The sequence below is a fragment of the Talpa europaea genome (assembly GCF_964194135.1).
Source record: "Talpa europaea genome assembly, chromosome: 14".
Lineage (NCBI taxonomy): Eukaryota > Metazoa > Chordata > Mammalia > Eulipotyphla > Talpidae > Talpa > Talpa europaea.
In genome coordinates this window covers 71,629,618-71,646,276 of record NC_140082.1, presented here as the reverse complement: position 1 = coordinate 71,646,276, position 16,659 = coordinate 71,629,618, and the positions used below count along the sequence as shown (strand labels likewise).

At 38.9% G+C, this 16,659-nt stretch overlaps 1 protein-coding gene across 1 annotated transcript; it reads left to right on the top strand.

Annotated features, from left to right (window-relative positions):
• Positions 1-3,548: 3,548 nt before the first annotated feature.
• LOC311183983 (heterogeneous nuclear ribonucleoprotein C) lies at positions 3,549-4,448 on the top strand (the record flags this gene model as incomplete). Its single annotated transcript, XM_084253716.1, has 1 exon — positions 3,549-4,448. Exon 1 carries the CDS (start codon positions 3,564-3,566, stop codon positions 4,446-4,448), a length of 885 nt encoding a protein of 294 aa, XP_084109842.1. The 5' UTR covers positions 3,549-3,563.
• Positions 4,449-16,659: the final 12,211 nt, after the last annotated feature.

Below are 16,659 nucleotides of genomic sequence, written 5' to 3'. Positions count from 1 at the left end.
TGCCTGTTCTGTTCCCCACTCTGGCTCTGGTGAATTCTCTCACCCTCCTGCGCTTCTGACTGTACCCAGTGCTTGTATAAATAAATAAATCTTTTTTTAAATGAATAAATAAATGTTGCTCTTTTTTTTTTTTTTTGATGAGTCCATCTTTCCAAAAGCTGGACTCCCCTGTGAATCTCTGTACAAGTGAAATTCTTTTCTTGTCTAAGTGTTTTTCTCTCTGGGTCTTTCTTTGGTAGTAATTTGCCTATCAAAGTTATACTCGTAGGCATGGCCATATAGCTCCTGTTGGAATAATCCTCTCACAGATAACAACTCTGAGAAAAACTATAAAAACAACTATCTGATGACATGAGAGAACAACTAAAACTAGGAAGGAAGTCAACATTTGGAAGAAGGAAAAGGCAGTAGGTACAATTACCATTCTTTGTGTCTTTTATCCTGAGAGAAGGCTAAAGACTGCAATCTGTAAGAGAGCTAAAAGTCAGAAAGATAATCCAAAGTCTTACTTGCTTGAAAAAATGAATGATAAGAGTTTGAAGGAAACACAGCTGCTGGAAAGTGAAGGGGGAAATCCTGAAAAGTTGAAATCCAGAAAGGAGTCTCAAATTCTGTGCATAAATCCCATGCAAATCTCTTATTGATGCTGGAACCAAACTTACGTTAGGCAGACTTCAAGCAGCTAGCTAAGACTAAAAGAACTGAGCAGAAACTTAAGTTACTATTTACAGAGGGGAAGACAAAGTTTACAATTTGAACTCGGCCAAGTTAACTGCCAACTATTAAAAAAATAAATATAGAGGACCATAGTAGAATTGAGAATATCTACAACAGATCATTCACAATGTCCACAATACAGTTTAAGATTATTTAACATTAGGGCCTCCCCGGTGGCGCAGCGGTTGAGCGCTGGGTTGCGAAGCTGCCCGCGGCCTCTGCAGTGCCGGTTCGATCCCCGGCTGCTCCCCGGCCACCGGAGGAGGGTCCCGCATGGCGCGCAGACCTCTCCTGCCGCCCGCTGCTCCCCTCAGCAGTGTACTTCGGTCCTTCTGCCTGCTCTGCTCCCCGCTCTGGCTCTGGTGAATTCTCTCACCCTCCCGCGCTTCTGACTGTACCCAGTGCATGTATAAACAAAACAAACAAGCAAATAAATAAATAAAAGCATGCCTCTATAAAAAAAAAAAAGATTATTTAACATTAAAAGAAACATGAAGATATTACCTATAATTGAGAAAAATATAAAATCAATGAAGAGGAACACTGAAATGATTCACATATTGGAATTAGCAAATAAGTATTATATGTTATTATAACTAAACCCAGGAATATAAAGGAAACAATGCTTGTGGTGATGAAAAAATAAGAATATCAGTGAATAACTAGGAACTATTTAAAAATATATATATATATAAAGTATGAAACTGAAAAATATATATTGAAAATGTTTAAAATGTAATCATCCAAAGCTAGACAAAGAAGAAATAGAACAACTAAACAGACCAATTGCAAGCCGTGAAATTGAGGCAGTAATCAAAGCACTCCCCAAAAACAAAAGCCCAGGTCCAGATGGCTTCACAAATGAATTCTACCAAACGTTCAGCAGTGAATTAGTGCCTATCCTACAAAACTCTTTCAAAAAATTGAAAAAGAAGGAATACTACCAAATGCATTCTACGAAGCCAACATTACACTAACACCAAAACCAAACAAAGACAGCACAAAAAAAAGATTACAAGCCAATCTCCCTAATGAACACTAATGCAAAAATTCTCAACAAAATCCTTGCCAACAGAATCCAACAATGCATCAAAGGGATAATACATCACGACCAAGTGGAATTCATCCCAGAGGCACAAGGATGGTTCAACATACAAAAATTGATTTTTGTTGATGTGTAATGCAACACATCAACAAAAAGAAAAATAAATACCATATGATCATATCAACAGATGCTGAGAAAGCATTCGACAAAGTCCAACATCCATTTATGATGAAGGTCCTTGAAATTCTCGGGATAGAAGGAACATACCTTAACATGATTAAAGCCATATATGACAAACCCATCGCCAATATTATTCTCAATGGCAAAAAGCTGAAGGCCTTTCCTTTAAGATCAGGAACAAGACAAGGATGTCCTCTCTCACCACTGCTCTTCAATATAATACTAGAGGTCCTACCAAGGGCAATAAGACAAGAGAAAGACCTATAAGGAATCCAGATAGGGAAAGAAGAAGTAAAACTATCACTATTTGCAGGCACTATAGTAATATACATAGAGAACCCTAAAAACTCCACAGGGAAACGACTCAAAATAATCAACCAGTTCAGTAAAGTAGCAGCATACAAAATCAACACACAAAAATCAGTAACTTTCCTATACACAATCAATCTGAAGAAAAAGAAATCAAGAAAACCATCCCTTTTATAATTGAAACAAAAAAATCAAATACTTGGGAATAAACCTAACAAAAGAGGTGAAAAACCTATACAAAGAAAACTATAAAACACTGTTAAAAGAAATAGAAGAAGGGCCTCCCCAGTGGCGCAGCGGTTGAGCGCTGGGTTGCGAAGCTGCCCGCGGCCTCTGCGGTGCTGGTTCGATCCCCGGCTGCTCCCCGGCCACCGGAGGAGGGTCCCACATGGCGCGCAGGCCTCTCCTGCCGCCCGCTGCTCCCCTCAGCAGTGTACTTCGGTCCTTCTGCCTGCTCTGCTCCCTGCTCTGGCTCTGGTGAATTCTCTCACCCTCCCGCGCTTCTGACTGTACCCAGTGCATGTATAAACATACAAACAAACAAACAAATAGGTAAATGAAACATGCCTCTATTAAAAAAAAAAAAAAAAAAAGGCCAGATGAGGCCAGGAAAAAAAAAAAAAAAAAGAAATAGAAGAAGACACAAAGAAATGGAAAGACATCCCCTGCTCATGGATTGGAAGAATTAACATTATTAAAATGTCCATCCTACCAAAAGCAATATACAGATTCAATGCTATTCCAATAAAAATCTCAATGGCATTCTTCAAAGAAATAGAACAAATACTGATGAAATTCATATGGAACCACAAAAAAAAAAAAAAAACATGAATAACCAAAGCCTTACTGATGAAAACACAGGAGAAAGGAGGTATCACACTTCCAAACCTCAAACTTTACTACAAAGCTATAATACTTAAAACAGTTTGGTATTGGAATAAAAACAGACACACAGACCAATAGAACCGAATAGAGAGCCCAGAAATAAAACCACACTTATCTGGACAACTGATCTTTGGCAAAGGAGCAAAGAATATGCAATGGAACATGGACAGTTTGTTCAACAAATGGTTCTGGAAAAACTGGACCACCACTTGCAAAAAAATGAAACTAGATCACTACCTTTCACCATGCACAAAAATCAACTCAAAATGGATAAAATAACTGGACATAAGACCTGAAACCATAAAATATATAGAAGAAAATATAGGTAAAACACTACAAGATATACATCACAATAACATCTTTAAAGACTCATCACCCAGATGGTAAGAGTTTTTCAGCTTTGTGAGGAACCTTACCATCAAAGACAATGGCCAGCAATGTTACAAACAAGACAGATCCTCGCTCCATGAACTCCCGTGTATTCATTGGGAATCTCAATACTCTTGTGGTGAAGAAGTCTGATGTGGAGGCAATCTTCTCTAAATATGGCAAAATTGTGGGTTGCTCTGTTCATAAGGGCTTTGCCTTCGTTCAATATGTTAATGAAAGAAATGCCCGCGCTGCTGTGGCAGGAGAAGATGGCAGAATGATTGCTGGCCAGGTTTTAGATATTAATCTGGCTGCAGAGCCAAAAGTGAACCGAGGAAAAGCAGGTGTGAAACGATCTGCAGCGGAGATGTACGGCTCCTCTTTTGACTTGGACTATGACTTCCAACGGGATTATTATGACAGGATGTACAGTTACCCCGCTCGTGTTCCTCCACCTCCTCCTATTGCTCGGGCTGTAGTGCCCTCGAAACGCCAGCGTGTATCAGGAAACACATCACGAAGGGGCAAAAGGGGCTTCAATTCTAAGAGTGGACAGCGAGGCTCTTCTTCCAAATCTGGAAAGTTGAAAGGAGATGACCTTCAGACCATTAAGAAGGAGTTGACCCAGATAAAACAAAAAGTGGATTCTCTACTTGAAAGCCTGGAAAAAATTGAAAAGGAACAGAGCAAACAAGGAGTAGAGATGAAGAATGATAAGTCAGAAGAGGAGCAGAGCAGCAGCTCCCTGAAGAAAGATGAGACTAATGTGAAGATGGAGTCTGAGGGGGGTGCAGATGACTCTGCTGAGGAGGGGGACCTACTGGATGATGATGATAATGAAGATCGGGGGGATGACCAGCTGGAGTTGATCAAGGATGATGAAAAAGAGGCTGAGGAAGGAGAGGATGACAGAGACAGCGCCAATGGCGAGGATGACTCTTAAGCACATAGTGGGGTTTAGAAATCTTGTCCCATTATTTCTTTACCTAGGCGCTTGTCTAAAATCAAAATTTTCACCAGATCCTCTCCCCTAGTATCTTCAGCACATGCTCACTGTTCTACCCATCCTTGTCCTTCCCATGTTCATTAATTCATATTGCCCTGCGCCTAGTCCCATTTTCACTTCCTTTGACGCTCCTAGTAGTTATGTTAAGTCTCACCCTGTAATTTTTTGCTTTTAATTTTGATACCTCTTTATGACTTAACAATAAAAAGGATGTATGGTTTTTATCAACTGTCTCCAAAATAATCTCTTGTTATGCAGGGAGTACAGTTCTTTTCATTCATAACATGAGTTCGGTAGTTGCTTCCCTAACTGCAAAGGCAATCTCATTAGTTGAGTAGCACCTGAGAGCAGCTTTGAGTTAGAGGTATGTGTGTTATACCCCACATAAGAGTGTTATGTGGGGATGGTCAACACAGATGTAACAATGTATTTTTGTGAATGTGAGTTGGCATGTCAAATGCATCCTCTAGAAAAATAGTGTAATAGTCTTAAAATTTGTTTTCTAAAGTTGATACTGTGGGTTATTTTTGTGAACAGCCTGATGTTTGGGACCTTTTTTTTCTCAAAATAAACAAGTCCTTATTAAACCAGGAATTTGGAGAAAAAAAAAAAAAAAAAGACTCATCACCCAAAGAAAGTCAAGGAAAACATAAACACCCGGAATTACATCAAACTGAAAAGCTTCTGCACAGCAAAAGAGACATTAACCAAAACAGCAAGACAGGGCCTCCCCGGTGGCGCAGCGGTTGAGCGCTGGGTTGCGAAACTGCGCGCGGCCTCTGCGGCACCGGTTCGATCCCCGGCTGCTCCCCGGCCACCAAAGGAGGGTCCCACATGGCGTGCAGACCTCTCCTGCCGCCCGCTGCTCCCCTCAGCAGTGTACTTCAGTCCTTCTGCCTGCTCTGCTCCCCGCTCTGGCTCTGGTGAATTCTCTCACCCTCCCTCCCGCACTTCTGACTGTACCCAGTGCATGTATAAACAAAACAAACAAACAAACCAGCAAACAAATAAATAAAGCATGCCTCTATTAAAAAAAAAAAAAACAGCAAGACACCCCACTGACTGGGAAAAAATCTTTGCACTCCAGTCAACTGATAAGGGACTGATCACAAAGACATACAAAGAACTCATACAACTCAACAAAAACAAAATAAACAATCCAGTCAGGAAATGGGCAGAACTTAAAAGACATTTCTCCAAGAGAAAATGCAAATGGCCAACAGGCATATGAAAAAATGTTCAACATCCCTTATAGTCAGAGAAATGCAAATTAAAACCACACTGAGATACCACCTTATACCAGTAAGAATGGCACATATCAAAAAAACAAGCAACAACAAATGTTGGCGAGGATGCGGTGAAAAAAAGAACTCTCCTACACTGCTGGTGGGAGTGCAAACTGGTCCAGGCACTGTGGAAAGCTGTCTGGAGGTTCCTTCAGTCTACTAAATATGGAGCTACCATACGATCTGGCAATCCCACTCCTAGGGATCTACCCAAAGGACACAAAAACAGTGATTCAAAAGAGCACCTGTACACCTATGTTTATTGCAGCAGAATTTACAATAGGTAAAACCTGGAAACAACCCAAATGCCCAAAAATAGATGACTGGATCAGGAAGATGTGGCATATATACACAATGGAATATTATTCAGCAATCAAAAAAGATAAACTCATGCCATTTGCAGCGACATGGACAGAACTAGAAGGAATTATGCTTAGTGAAAGAAGCCAGAAGGAAAAAGAAAAATATCGGATGGTTTCACTTATAGCAGGAATATAGAGGAACCAAATAAGACATCAGTGTAAAAAAAAAAATAACAGTACAAAACACAACAAAGCAAAAACGGACAATTATAAATCAGAGACATATTGCAGGAGAGGAGGAGGGAGAGGGATCAGGGGGAGGGAGGGAGGAGCACAGAGGGCTGTGGTGATGGTGCACAGGTGTATTGGTGAAGGAAACTCTATGGGGACTACACCTGAGGGGGTGGGGGGAAGCAAATATTGTTTAAAAATGAACAATGATGTGAAAATTTTTTAAAAATTAATATAAAAATAAATAAAATGTTTAAAATGTGTTTAATAGTAGAATAAAGATGATAGAAGAGTTAATGAATTTGAAGATAAATTAATAATCACCTAATCTAAAGAGCAGAAGAAAAAAGATTGAAAAAAAATCTAATAGTTTCATTAATCTATGGGGCATTATCAAAAAGATTTAACATCTGTACAATTGGGAGTCACAAAAGGAAAAGAGTAATAAAGTAAATCAAACAAACAAAATATATTGAGGAATCAGGCCAAATATGTCTCAAAATTGCTATGTCCCCATTTAGACTGCAAACTCAATGAATGCAAGGAATTTTGAGTTATACTTCCTTTGTTGTCCCCAGAGCATCTACAAAGTTAGGTCACTTAGTAGATTCTCAATTAATACCTATTTTTACAATCAGCATTCAGCTTTAGCTATAGCCACTGTAACTAAATGAAGGAATATGATTTCGAAAAAGAGGGAGAAGCCCCATTTTTCTTCTTGAGGAAGGAAAATGTTTCCAAAGACCTATTTTTCAGTCTTTCCTAGGCAATTCATTATGATTTTATTTAACTTGCTTGTAGTGATCCTTGCTGAAAGGAGTATGTAATATTGTAACTGCAGAATTAGAAGGAATCTCATATTAGCTGATGGTGATTACAGGAATATCTTTCAAGGGTCCCTTCAACAGTCCTCCCCTTTCTGTCCTACTCACATAGGATGAAAAGGGAAATCCCTTCTATACAATTTTTACTAATTTTGCTTGAAGCTGCCTTTACCTATTAGGCAGAACTTATATCCTCCAGACACCTATAGATGACTAACCATGACATATTCGGATAATTCAGTAAAATTTTGCAGGGGGAAAGTTGAGAGAAACCATTTCTCTACTTAGGGAAGAATACACAGAGATGTACATAACGTTATGTGTGTGTGTGTGTGTATGTATGTATGTATGTATGTGTGTGAGAGAGAGAGACAGAGACAGAGACAGAGACACAGAGAGAAATACAGAGTAAGAGACAAAATGAGACTCATAACATTTCTTTCTCTGTGTGAACCCTTGAAGCACTTCCCCCAGTACACTTACAAACTCTCCACCAACAGTCTATGATTCTGAGACTCAGCCTGCCCACAAATAAATACAGCAAAACACCCCAGCAGAGATGTATTGATTTGATATGCTCATTTAAAGTATTACTGTTGATGTATTGACATGGTTTTGGGCACAAGGCCAAACTAGATGCCTGGAACCATAAATTTAGTAATTTCCCTTGAAATGAGCTGCTGGGAATATCCTGTTACTGTTGTAAAATAGAATTCACACATAAAGATATAAGCAGAAATTAGATTTTGGTGTGTTTGCAGGAGTCTCTGAGTCCAGGAAGTGGCATTTATGAGTTTAGTTGTGGATCTGACACTGGCTGTTTCAGTGATGTTAGTATTTTGGTCTCACTGGTGCCTATTTAGTCAGTCAGTTGAGTATAATGCTCTTTGGCATCCATTTCACAACTGTGCTGTATCTGTCATAATCATAATAGCTGTCACTGAGTCACTTCTATGCATCAGGCACTCACATTTTCTAGTGCTAACAATCATTCTCAAGGTGGGCGTTATTCAATTTATAGATGATGATACTAAATTTCAGCTAGGTTTAGAAACTTTGAAATAGTGATAACAACTAGTAAGTGGGAGTGCCATGATTCTATGAGATGCCTCTACTACATTATGCTATTTACTTTTATTAATCAAGCATAGTTGATATATAAAAATCATGAAGGATAGAGAGATGAGTGGCTAATTGATTGAGTGATAGACAGACAGATAGATTGATATTCAAGGAAAAAAGAGAGAGCTAATGTACTGCATTTAAGAAATGTAAACATAGATCAAAGACGAGATTGCTTAAATCAACCAGACTAGAAACAAAGCACAAAGTAACAGATACAGGTTATGCTAAGGACTCTGCATAAAACACAAAGCCAAGGAGTATATGAGAAGTTTGTGGTATTCCCTGGAAATCATTGGAGACACTTAGTTTTCATACTGAATGCATCTTAACACAAATAATAAACCATCTCAAAAGAAAAGAGTCCTACATACACACTCCACTTAGAAAAATGCAGCTTCACCAGCTGATAATTGTTGGTTGCTGATGGGTACATGGTGGTTCATTGTCTAGCTTCTCTATATTTTTACATGCTTAAAAGTTTCCATAATAAAAGTTTGATTTTTGTTGGTTTTTTTATTTTTTAACAAGGGAGGGATGCAAACAAGAAAGAAAAAGAGCATCCTGCTGAAGATGAAAGAGTGATGTCTGAAGCCAAAGAAGAAATTCTAATCACATAAATAATTTATGAAAAAGCTTCTTTCCCCTTTTGGTTGGAGTTAGAGGATTTCAACAGGCAAAACTCAAGGAAGAAAGAAAAAGAACCTTCTGTTAAAATCTGAGAGTATTCTTACAGTAAGTGAAGAATTCTACATGACCAAGAAAAGCCTGCATCTTGGAAAATACAAGGGGGAGCTCTGAGTGCATAAGAAGCTCATGAAGAAAGGATATGTACGTGACAGAGAATTGTTTCTAATGAATTTAACTGCATTACAGAATAAAGTTCAAAAATTTGGGGGGGGGAGGTGGGATGGGAGAAGTAGGGAAAGATTGGTAAAAGGGTACAAACTTTCAGTTTTAAGATGACTAAAATCTGAGGATCTAACATGTAACTGGTGACTAAACTTGTTAACAATGTATTGCATTCTCTGTTAAGAGAACAGAATTTCAGTGTTCTCACAAAAACAATAAAAAAAAACATGTGAGGTGATGCATATGTTAATTAACTAGATGGAAGGAACAACTTTACAAAATATACATGCATCAAGTTTCCACAATGCATACTTTCAAAAATTTACATTTTATTTGACAATTATGCCTTTGAAAGGCTGAAAAAAATTAAAGTAAAATAATCATCAATCAGCATCTAAGCATTTCCTGGAAAAAAAGTAAAGATGAAAACTCCACAATATTTGAGATTAAAAAAATAGACTGGATGGACATAATGGCAAAGCAGATATTGCAGGAGAAAAGATTAGTGAACTTGCAGACACAGCAATAGAAATTCTTCTTAACAAAACAGGAAAAAAAGGCGCCTTCCTGGGTTAAGACATAACCTATGAAGCTGTCCACAGCCACTGAAGCACAAATTCAATCCCCGGCCAGGGAGCTACCCACATGGAACAGCAGACCTCTCCTGACTCGCCCACTGCTCCCCTCAGCAGTGTATTTCAGTAGATCTGCCTGTTCTGTTCCCCACTCTGTCTCTGGTGAATCCTCTCACCCCCCACACCTCTGGCCTGTACCCCAGTTCTTGTATTGCATAAATAAATAAATCTTTAAAAAAAAATAGGGAAAAAAAAACTAAGAAATCATTAGTGAGCTATAGGACAAATTCAAGCAGCCTAATATATATACATGTAATTGGAATCCCCAAAGAGTAGGAAACATGGGTATAGAAAAAAAAAATTGAAGAAATATTGGTTGAAATTTTTCCAAGTTTAAGGAAAGCTATAGATACAAGATTATGAATCCCAATACATGAAGCATAAAGAAAACTACATTGAGGTACATCATATTCAGAGTGCTCAAAACAGGATGAAGAAAAAATCAAATAGACACCAGAGACCAAAAAAAAGAACTTCAACCTAAGCCTCACACGTTTTACAAAGTTTAATTCAAAATGGATCATTAATTTAAATGTAAAATATAAAACTATGTAACTTTCGGCAAACAACACAGCAACAAATCTTCAAGACCTAGGACTAGGTAAAGAATACTTAGATTTCCCATCAAAATGATCATCCATAAAAGGAATACTTAATGAACTGGACCTCTTAATAATTAAAAATGTTTGCTCTGTGAAAGAACCCTTTAAGAAAATGAAAACACAAATTAAAGACCGAAAGAAAATATTCACAAACCACATATCCAACAAAAACTATATAAAGAACTCCCAAAAGTTAACAGCAGAAAATCACGTAATATAATTAGAAAGTAGGCTAGAGACATTTCTCAAAATAGAATATACACATGGCAAATAAGCAAATAACATCCATTAAAGATACAATGAGGTAGTACTATGTATCAGAGCAGCTGAAGAAAAAACAGTGAGAACACCAAATGCTGGCAAGAATGTGAAAAAAGGGCCTTCCTGGTGGCCTAAGGGTTACCACCCCATGGCCAGAGTTTGATCCCAATCAGGGAGCTAACCCACCTGGTGCAGCAGACGTCTCCTGTCTCACACACTGCTTCCCTCAGCAGTGTATTTCAGTGGATCTGCCTGTTCTGCTCCCCATTTTGTCTCTGGTGAATCCTCTCACCCACTCACCGTCCAGATCTTCTATGCAAAAACAAATAAAATCTTTTTAAAAAAGAATGTGGGGGAAAAATGGATGCTGGTCCATTGCTGTTAGTAGTACAAAATAATATGCTATCCTGGGAAATAGTTTGTCATTTTCCTATGAAACAAAACATTTGTCATGCAACCCAGCAACAATGTTCTTGGCCAAATGAAAACCTACATGTACTCAAAAATCTTTACATGAACATTCACAGCAATTTTATTTGTAGTAACCAAAAATTAGAAACAACCCAAATGTCCTCCAATACCATGGCATACTACTCCGCAATAGAAAGAAATTAACTATTGCTTCAGTGAAACACTGGATAGCCTCCAGGGAAAGCCAGTCTCAAAAGTCAACTTACTCATGATACTATATAAATGATTCCAGTTATATAATAATCTTGAAACAATTCTATTCTGAAAATAGAGAACAGATTAGTGGGTACTAGGAATTGTAGGTTGGGGAAGAGGGGTCAACTGGGAAATCATGTGTTGGTGAATATATCACACATACCATAAAATTACATAGATACATATATACATACATATATATACAAATGAGTACATGTAAAATTGATGGATTATGGATTGTACCAATTCCACTTTTCATATTTTGATATGGTACTAAGTTTATACAGATATCAGCATTGGAGGTGGTGATACAGGTGGTATACAGGGGGCCTCCCTAAACAGTTACCACAACTTTCTATGAATCTATAATTACTTTCATATAAAAAGATTTTTAAAAAGAAAAGTTAGTGTTTTCAAAAAAATAACAGCAATATAGAGTGGGATTTATAACAAATTTATCAGTAAAATGTAAGACAACACCATAAAAGCCAGGAGGAGAGAAAAGAAGGGATACTCCATCAGGTTCTTAAGCTATATGTGAAGTGATTCAACTTGAATGAAGAGTATGATGGGTTAAAGACAATATGATAAACTCTAAAGTAACCACTAAGATAATAAAGAGTTAAAGCTAACAGTTCAACAAAGGAAATAACACGAAAAAATATGCAATCCAAAAAAAAGCAGAAAAACAGGGAAAAGGAAACCAAACAACAAATGAGACAAATAGGAAACAAGTAGAGGTGATAAATTTAAATCTAATCATGTCAATAATTATTGTATCCACAAAAGTAAAATATACATTCTTTCCAAGTGAACATGAAACATTTACCAAGATAGACCATACTCTGAGCCATAAAATATACCTCAACAGTGCCTCCCTGGTGGCACAAGAGGTTAAGCACCATACTATGAAGCAATCTGCAGCCTCTGCAGCACGAGTTCAATCCCCAGCCAGCCAGAGAGAAACCCACATGGCGAGGCAGACCTCTCCTGTCTTGCCCGGTGCTCCCCTCAGCAGTGTTATTTCAGTCCATCTGCCTGTTCTGTTCCCTGCTCTGTCTCTGATGAATCCTCTCCCCCCACCACATCTCTGGCCTGTACTCCAGCTCTTGTATGCATAAATAAATCTTTTTAAAAAAAAACCTCAACAAATTTAAAATAATTTAAGTCATACAAAGCATGTTCTATTACCAAAATGGAAGTAAATTTAGATAACAGTAAGATATCTGCAAAAAATCCCAAAATATTTGGGATAACATATTTCTAAATAACCCATTAATCAAAGAAGAAAGCAAAGAGGGAATTAGCTCTTCCATCCATATTTTGATTGGGTTCATTGTTTTCTTTTTGTTGAGTTGTACAAGTTATTTGTAGATCTTCGATATTAGCCTCTTGTCAGATATATGATGAGCAAATATTTTCTCCCATTCAGTCGGGTGAATGTGTAGAATCTTTGTAGTTTATATAGTCCCATTTGTTTATTTTTGGGTTTGTTTCCCTTGCCTTTGGAGTCAAGTCCCCAAAGACATCCTTGAAGCCAATGTTATGGAGTGTTTTCCTATGTTTTCTTCTATGTTTTCCTACGTTTTCTTTATAGTTTCAGGTCTCACATCCAAGTCTTTGTATGGTGTGAGAGAGTGATCTAGTTTCATTTTTTGCAAGTGGTTGTCCAGTTTTCCCAATACCATCTGTTGAAGAGACTTTCCTTTCTCCAATGTAGATTCTTGGCTCCTTTGTTGTAGATTAATTGTCCAAATAAATATGGGTTTCTTTCTGGGCTCTCAATTCTATTCCATTTGACTTTCTGTCTATTTTTATTCCAATACATACTGTTTAGATTACAATAGCTTTGATCCAAAGAAGACACACAATTTGCCAGTAGGGGCATGAAAATTCTCATCACCATGGAAATACAAATTAAAAATACAATAAGATTCCATCTCACCTGTGAGAATGGCCCATATCAAAAAAAAAAAAAAAAAAACAGGGCCTTCCCTGGTGGCGCAGGTGGTTGAGCACCATGATGTGAAGCTATCCACAGCCTCTGCAGCACCAGTTCGATTCCCAGCCAGCCGGTGAGGGTCCCACATGGTGCGGCAGACCTCTCCTGTCGCGCCCGCTGCTCCCCTCAGCAGTGTATTTCATCAGTCTGCCTGTTCTGTTCCCCATTCTGTCTCTGGTGAATCCTCTCACCCTCCCGTGCATCTGGCCTGTACCCTGGTTCTTGTATAAATAAATAAATAAATCTTTAAAAAAAAAAAAAAAACAGAAACAACAAGTGGTGGCAAGGATGTGGACAAAAAGGAACTCTCATAAATTGTTAGTGGGAATGTAGACTGTGCCAATCTCTATGAAAAACAGTATAGTGGTTTCTCAATATATTAAAAACAGATCTACCGTATGACCCTGCAATTCCACTCCTAGATTCACCATAGCACTATTTACAATAGGCAAATTATGGAAGCAACCTCAGTGCCCAAGGACAGATGAGTGGATGAAGAAAATGTAGTGTATACAATGGAATTCTATTCAGTAGTGAAAAAAGATAAACTCATGCCATTCACAGCTACATGAATGGAGCTATAAGGGATCATGCTCAGTGAAATAAGTCAGAAGGAAAAAGAAAGATATCAGATGGTTTCACTTACAGGAGGAATGTAGGAGAACCAAATAAGGGATTAGGGAAAAAATAGTAACAATAAAAAACACAACAAAACAAAACAAAAATAAATAGACAACTATAAATCAGAGACATTCTTCAGGGGAGGGGGAGGCAGAGGGATCAAAATGAGGGCGGGAAGAGCACAAGGGACTATGGTGATGGCTCTCGGGTGACTTCATGGTGGAAATTCTATGGGGACTACAACTGAGAAAAGAAAGCAAACATTGTAAAAAAAAAAAAAAAGAACAACAATGTAAAATATATATATAGATAATTTTTTTTAAAAAAGAAAATGTAGCATATATACACACAATGGAATACTACTTAGTTATAAAGAAAAAGATGAATTCTTGCCATTTGTAATAACATGCATGGATCTGGAGAAGATTATGCTAAGCAACATAAGCCAGAAGGAAAAAGAAAAACACTCAAATATGAAATATGGAGAACGAAACAGAGAAACTGACAAAACCAAACCAAAACAAGCCCTAAAAAGCTGACAATAAAGTTGAGGTTACCTGAGGAGGACAATATGTTCCTCTAAGGACAAAATGTGATGAGATCTACAAAAACCCTACTAGAACTAGTAAGCAAATTTAGTATGCTTGCAGTATAACAAACTAATTGTAGTTCTGCAATTATCAACACAAAATCAGAACTTGAAATGACTTAAATCTGTTTAAAATAGCATCAAGAGGGCCTCCCCTTGTGGCGCCGCAGTTGAGCGCTGGGCTGCGAGGCTGCCCTACAGCCTCTGCCGTGCCAGTCTGATCCCTGGCCACCGGAGAGGGTCCCACATGGCGCGACAGACCTCTCCTGCTGCGCCTGCTGCTCCCCTCAGCAGTATATTTCTTTGTCAGTCTGCCTGTTCTGTTCCCCACTCTGGCTCTGGTGAGTTCTCTCACCCTCCCATGCTTCTGACTGTATCCAGTGCTTGTATAAATAAATAAATCTTTAAAAAATAAATAAAATACAAAAAATAAAATAAAATAGCATCAATAAATATGAAAGAGGCAGCAGTCCTTCTGCCCACCTGTGACTATGCAGGTGCTTCCTTTCACCAATTCTCTTCCTCCTCAGGGCAGCAGCTTCCTGCCTGCCTGACCTGTACCAGCTCTTCACTGACCTCCCTCAGCAGAGACTGCTCTCCTCAAGACTGCTCGCCTACAACCATGCAGGCCTCTCTCAGCAAACCTGTCCCTTTCAGGGAAGCTCTTTCTGCCCACTTGTGTCTATGCAAGTGTCTTTTACTCTCCTGTCCCTTTCCCTAATAAACCTGCTCTTACAAATATAACTAACGTCTCTGTCTCAAGGAAAAACTCGCCTGGGAAACATACCACGTGCTGCTGAAAGGGGAGCTCTGGTGACACCTTTCCCAGAATGAACCCAAGGACCCCGCACTCCAAACCCATTGACTCTGAAAATGACATCACTATTCAGCTATCACCAGCCACTGCAGCACGAGTTCGGTCTCCAGCCAGGGAGCTAACCCACATGGCGCAGCAGACCTCTCCTATCTTGCCCGCTGCTCCCCTCAGCAGTGTATTAGAGTAGATCCGCCTGTTCTGCTCCCCACTCAGATTCTCTGGTGAATCCGCTCACCCCCCACACCTCTGGCCTACACCCCAGTTCTTCTATGAAAAAATAAAGAAAATTTAAAAAAAGAAATATGAAAGAGTAGAGATAATTCTGACAAAGGGTACGAAAAATAGATACACCCTAAACTATAAAACATTGCTGAAAGTAACTGAAGAAGGTCTTTTTAAAAAGGACACCATAGGGGCCTCCCTCGTGGAGTAAGGGTTAAGACGCAACCTATGAAGCAATCCGCAGCCACTGCAGCACGAGTTCAATTCCCGGCCAGCCAGGAAGCAACCCACCTCTCCTGACTTGCCCGCAGCAGACCTCTCCTGACTTGCCCGCTGCTCCCCTCAGCAGTGTACTTCGGTCAATCTGACTGTTCTGTTCCCCACTCTGTCTCTGGTGAATCCTCTCACCCGCCCCACACACACCTCTGGCCAACCCCAGCTCTTGCATGCATAAATAAATAAATCTTTTCAAAAAATGATGGTAGCATGTGGCAATTTCTAACATTCAAAAAAAAAAAGGGCAAGATACATGCTGTTCTTTTTTTTTTTTAAGATTTACTTATGCATACAAGAACTGGGGTACAGGTCAGAGGTCCTAGGGAGGTGAGAGGATTCACCAGAGACAGAGTGGGGAGCAGAACAGGCAGAATGACTGAAATACACTGCTGAGGAGAACAGCGGGCAAGACAGGAGAGGTCTGCTGTGCCATGTGGGTAGCTGGCAGGCCAGGGATCAAACTTGTGCTGCAGTGACTGCAGATAGTTTCACAGTGCTTAACCCCTTGCGCCACCAGGGAGACCTGATACATATTGTTTAAGTCAGAAAACAAAATATCACTAAAACATCAATTTTTTTAATATTTTATCTTATATAATTCTTACATCATTTTTCATCTTTGTACAATGTATGCATTTTCATTTTGGTTATATTCCCCATACAATTGCACCCCCCCTTATTTTGACTCTAGTTCTTCCTCTCCTCACTCCTCCCTAATCCCCCTCCCCCGCCCCGTAGTGTGTCTCTGGTTTATAGTTGCTTGTTGATTGGTTTATAGTTGCTTGTTGTTGATTATTACTTTGCATTGATTAGTCTTTTTCCTGGTCCCTTATTTAGGTT